The sequence below is a fragment of the Apaloderma vittatum genome, unplaced genomic scaffold (assembly GCF_000703405.1).
Source record: "Apaloderma vittatum isolate BGI_N311 unplaced genomic scaffold, ASM70340v1 scaffold2097, whole genome shotgun sequence".
Lineage (NCBI taxonomy): Eukaryota > Metazoa > Chordata > Aves > Trogoniformes > Trogonidae > Apaloderma > Apaloderma vittatum.
Window position 1 is genome coordinate 5,332 of NW_009725516.1, and position 5,047 is coordinate 10,378.

Below are 5,047 nucleotides of genomic sequence, written 5' to 3' on the forward strand. Positions count from 1 at the left end.
CTGCAAGTCTAGTACAAAAAGGGTTTATTGAAAAGTGCATGTTCTCACAGACCAACATCGGAAGCACAGTCCATGGACACTTAACATTTCAGCAAGACATACAAATTGGAATACGGTCAAATATATTAAAATAGTTTCAATTACCAGCATTGAAACAGCTTTCAGTATTAGTGCAAAAAAGGCAACCCAAACAGACTGCAGACAGTAGCTGAGAAGTGTCTTCCCTTGTTTAAAAAAAAAAAACCCGAAATACAAAATGAACTAGAGCCAGCCTCTGCTCTCCCAGTGCGGAAGAGGGCTTCAGTGTCTTCACACTGTAGACAGATGTTTCCTTTTACATTCAAAACAAGAACGTAATTAATAAATCAACGGCCCAAAACAAACCTACACACCCTTTAGCTTTTAAAGCTCTTAAACTGGAAGCCACAACGAATGGTTTATCGCAAGTCCACTGCTAACTGAAAGCCTTTTACAGTATGTGCTTTGGCATCATTTCAGTGCATTTGATTTTTGACGGGTTTGCTACTACCGCGCGTTGATTTTTGTGTGTTCACCCCGAGACTGGCAACTCATTCCATTTGTTTTGAGACTGTATTGGTTTAGCTTTGCGTGCTCGAGTTTGGGCTTCAGTTCTAAGGGTTTTTCAAAGAAGTTAACTAACGATTGTTCAGTCAAGAGGGAAGCTAAAATATGTTCAAAAGAGACAGTCCAGTCCCCTTCAGTCACAGGTGAAGGCTGAGAGTCTTTGTGAGGGGTTTTCACAGTGTCGGTAAAAACAGTGTCCTGGTCTGAAGCAGAGGCCTCGGGCTGCAAGTCCTCTGTGAACTCATCTGAGCTGCTCCCCAGGCTGATGCTTCTCTGTCCTACTTCCCCAATCTGAAGTAACAGCGTGGTCACAGTGGCAATGGCTTGATACAGATCATTCTCCTCTGGATCTTCGTGAAACATGCTGTACAGGGTTTTGCAGAACTGAATGAACTCCCTCTGGAAAGCAAGAAAAAAAAAACCCAAAATCAAATGACTGAACCGCCATGCCGTGGGTAATGAGGAGTTAGGCAAGAGCATAGTACCACAAAGGAAGGCAGAATGCTGTGTACGTTTACATGCTTGTTAACTTTTGCCCACTTCTAAAAAAAAAAAAAAAAAATGCTAGCAAAGGGATTTCAACCCCCACTGATGCTAGGTAACCTTGGGGCTGCAAATCAAGGGAACAGAGCAGAAAGCCATTTTGCCACCCTGATGCAGGAGATCAGCACCTCCCAGATGACCAAAGCGCAAGTGAGATACAGGGATACAACCATTAGTGGTGGGGAACCAGAATGAGTTACAACCACAGTAGCATGCACAGGCCTGCAAGCAATTTCCCTTCCCACCTTTCTCCATCTCTTCTTTTACCAATAAACTTAAGACATCTTGCCTGCCCAACCCCTTTTTCTCCTTCCTTCAGGCTGGAGAGGATGTTTCCATATCCCGTTACAAAAATCTGTGAGCCCATGGGTTTGATACAGACCTATGAGAGCTAACTCAGGGTGGAAGGGACTGCAGAGCATTCAGTGAGGTGATGCCCTTGTGAGAGATTATGTGACCCTTCTGAGCTGATGGGTTAGGTACATGCCACCTATTCAAAACTTTATTTAGCACCACCAGCACAGAAGGGATTCTGGGTGTAGTCGTGTCTTTCTTTGCGTGTCCATGCATTTGTTTTACCAACATGAGACCCTTTTCTCTCCAGTAGGCTTCCTTATGCCAACAAACATACACAAAGCTCTGCTGGCATCAGGGAGGAGATGGTAAGATGACAAGAGCCATCACAGAATGACAGGGGCTGGAAGGGACCTTGAAAGATCATCTAGTCCAACCCCCCTGCCAGAGCAGGATCACTTGTCTTACTTTGTGCAGTTACAGCCCGCATTTGGCTAAAGACAGGACAAGTCCCAGGTGGTGATGGTGCTGCTTTGTGCCTGCTTCGGTGGAGAGCTCAGGGAAGACAGAACAGCAACATGCATTCGCATTCTCAGGAATCCTTTGGGATTAGGAGGAAGGCTTTTTCCAGCTTGAATGAGCCTATTTTCCAGCCTGTTAGGCTGCAGGTGATAGCAAGTCTGAAATTCTTTCTCTTCACCAGCCAGTCTGAGAGAAGGAAGCTGCAAAGGTAGCTGAGAGTTTTTAAACTCCTGCTCCCTGGACCAGAGGAGTCCAATCCTCCACATCTAAAGGACTGAATCTGAGGCTAAGCTGTATTCGGTTATTTTTGAGTACCTTCCATTTCTTTAAAAACGGACTACAGCCTCTAGTGTACATACCTGGCTCATTTTTGGCAGTTCTTTTTCAGTTTTAGTATCCTTTTCTTTGGCTAGATCCTTCAGCATCTGCTTCAACTGCTTTTGGTAATCTACTGCATCACCTTTTTCGTAGCAGACAAAAAGGACAATTAGTTCTCAAGTCACTAGAGCAAACTGACATTTCCAAATAAATCCCAGAGAGCAGAGATAGTAGAGTGGGGTTAACAAATGAAAAGTTCGTTATCTCATATGCACATGCAGCAGAGAACCACTTTGGACGTACCATTTGCTTTTCCAATGACTAGTGGTCTTGAAGTTGACAGCAAAGGATTCTTTAATGGTGACTGGCTGTCTCGTTCATTTTCTGTGAGAGCTATCAAAAAAAAAGTGACAAATGCAACGGTTAATACTTCGAATGCTGCTCAATGGTTATGCTTTAAAATTTATATATTTGAAGAAAGCAAAATAATGGGGCAAACATTTTTAAACAGTACTTCCTTAAATCATACGGCAAAATTATGTTAATGTAAGTAAGACTGGTGCTGCAGCGAGAGAGTTGGAAGCTTGCTAAGAATGGCACATTTAATTAAAAACTGCACAGGGAAACTACCACAGAATTTTGTCACCTAATGAGAACTAGATCAAGATGTGATAAGGATATTTCTACTGTATACAGAATATGAGCCATCCAAAAAATGTTATTTCAGTTCTCATTTTGTCTGGAAGTAACCATATGATCAGCTGCAAAAGATCTCTGAATGCAGCAGATGTGAACGTTGACACTGTATATCTGTAAATTTTGACTGGACTGATTTTTAAAATGCAGTGCGCATAATTACAAATGCACATCCTGTATGCTCCCAGCTGAAGGAAGCAAGAGAAGTTTTTTCATTAAGTAGCCTTTTCCCAAAAGCAAGAGATTTGGGGGAGAAACTGAGGTACTCATTCCCTTTCCAACTTCTTACCTGGTGGGATATGCAGCTTATATAGTAACTTTATCTTTTCATTCATTTCTCCATTATACATAACATCTGCAAGGGGAAAAAAAAATAACACTAAGGAAGTGGACCAGAGCATTTACTTCCACAGTTTAAAATAAATCGGGCATCTCTTTCTGCACAAAAGATAATTGTTTGCACGGACAATACATGAAAACATATGGCCAGTATATTACACTGAAATATTTTAAGTTGTGCCTGTCAATGAGGAATGGCAGGTGACAGCCATCTGGTTTGGTCTTTGTTTTTCTGAAATAGACTGGGACTACCTAACCCTCTGGAACTTCAGCAACATTTAAAAATAACAAGGAGAATATCACAGACTCTAGCCTTTACTGAAAATGCCATTTGAGGCCATCATATTCTTAATATTCCTCCCCTTGAGCCCTTACTGCTATTCTATAGTGTAAGCCCAAAGAGAGAGCTACTTCACATGTAATATGATTCATATTTTCAGTTATCAGTAGAAATGAGATTCTAAACTTTCAAATACACTGAAATACTGTGAAGGCCTTTTTTTAAAAAAAAATAAACGTCCAAGTTGTATCCTTTTAAGAATCAAAATCAAATAACCATATAATATAGGGTACCTTCATTCACATTAAAAAAATCTAAAGAGCTTCAAATGGCAAGAATACAGATTTAATAATTTTTACTGAAGCTTTGGACATTGATTCAGAGTTTTTTTCCACTTGGAGTCAGACAACAGTTGAGATGTGACACTTGTTTCTCTAGAGAGATTTTTGGGATAGGCACCCTTATTTCATGAGAACAGCTGGTGACTTCAAGACCAACCCTAGCACAGCTCTCAATCCCTACTGGCCAGATTTTTTTTATTCTGCTTATTATGAATATATAAGCCAACCAGCAGTCGGTTGTCTAAGTCTTCAAGAAGCAGTTACAAAGGTATTTTGAGATCTCAAAGATACAGAGAACAACAATCTAGTAGAGAAGATTTCCAAGCACTCCATGGCAGACCCAAGTATAATTTTAATTCATAAAACACTTTGAGCAAAATTACTATTGCTGTAACACTAAATGTGCAGTGGGAACTAGCAGAGCGATCTTTCTTTATCTAAAGGCCAGGTGCAAGGCTGGGACACTAACTGCCTCTTGCTTTGTTAGAAGCATGTTACAAGACTGTGAGACCAGAGTCCTGGCTTGGGTGAGAAATATGTGATTAAGGACTGAAATAGACAGGGAGACTCCCTTGTATTCTTCCTTTAGCCCTGTCCGGGCTGTGGGAGGAATCCAACAGTGGACAACACCAGATGTTCCTGCATTTGAAGTTACGTAAGGTTGTTTATTTAATGGTGTAAAAGCTGGACCCTCTTGCAGTGACTTTGGAGACCTTGCCTACGAGTGGACACACTGCGTAGGGCTTCCCAATTGCCGGGACGGTTCTCTAGAATCCTTGCAGCAACAGGGGCTCCCCAGCCACCGCAGATCTGGATGATATTAGGGCAATTGGTGATGTATCTTTCTTAATAACTATTGCTAACTCTATATAGTAATGTTTAGGTGCATTACCCTGCTTGTTCTCCTTGCTGCTTAAACCTAGACTATAATAAGCTTGCATTGCCTTATTCATGTAATACTTTGAAACGGACAGTAAAATAAGCTGACCCTTCTGTTGGTGCCTGGGTCCTTTTCTGCAGTACCCCCCGCTCCCCAGGCCAATTAGCAAAACAGTGTCTCACTCGTGTGCCACCACCTCCCTGCAATCCCAGCTCTTTCCACCCCTCCAGGGAAGCCGATACCTAAGCA

General features: G+C 41.8%; 1 protein-coding gene across 1 annotated transcript in view; it reads right to left on the minus strand.

Annotated features, from left to right (window-relative positions):
• Nucleotides 1-370: 370 nt before the first annotated feature.
• Nucleotides 371-5,047, minus strand: part of TBC1D8 (TBC1 domain family, member 8 (with GRAM domain)) — a gene marked incomplete at its 5' end in the record, with an annotated part of 38,100 nt that continues 33,423 nt past the window's right edge. The window contains 5 exons of the mRNA XM_009872914.1: nt 371-984; nt 2,304-2,404; nt 2,566-2,655; nt 3,248-3,313; nt 4,641-4,728. Of these exons, the coding sequence (XP_009871216.1) occupies nt 526-984; nt 2,304-2,404; nt 2,566-2,655; nt 3,248-3,313; nt 4,641-4,728 (804 nt within the window). The remainder of the gene's footprint in view (nt 985-2,303; nt 2,405-2,565; nt 2,656-3,247; nt 3,314-4,640; nt 4,729-5,047) is intronic.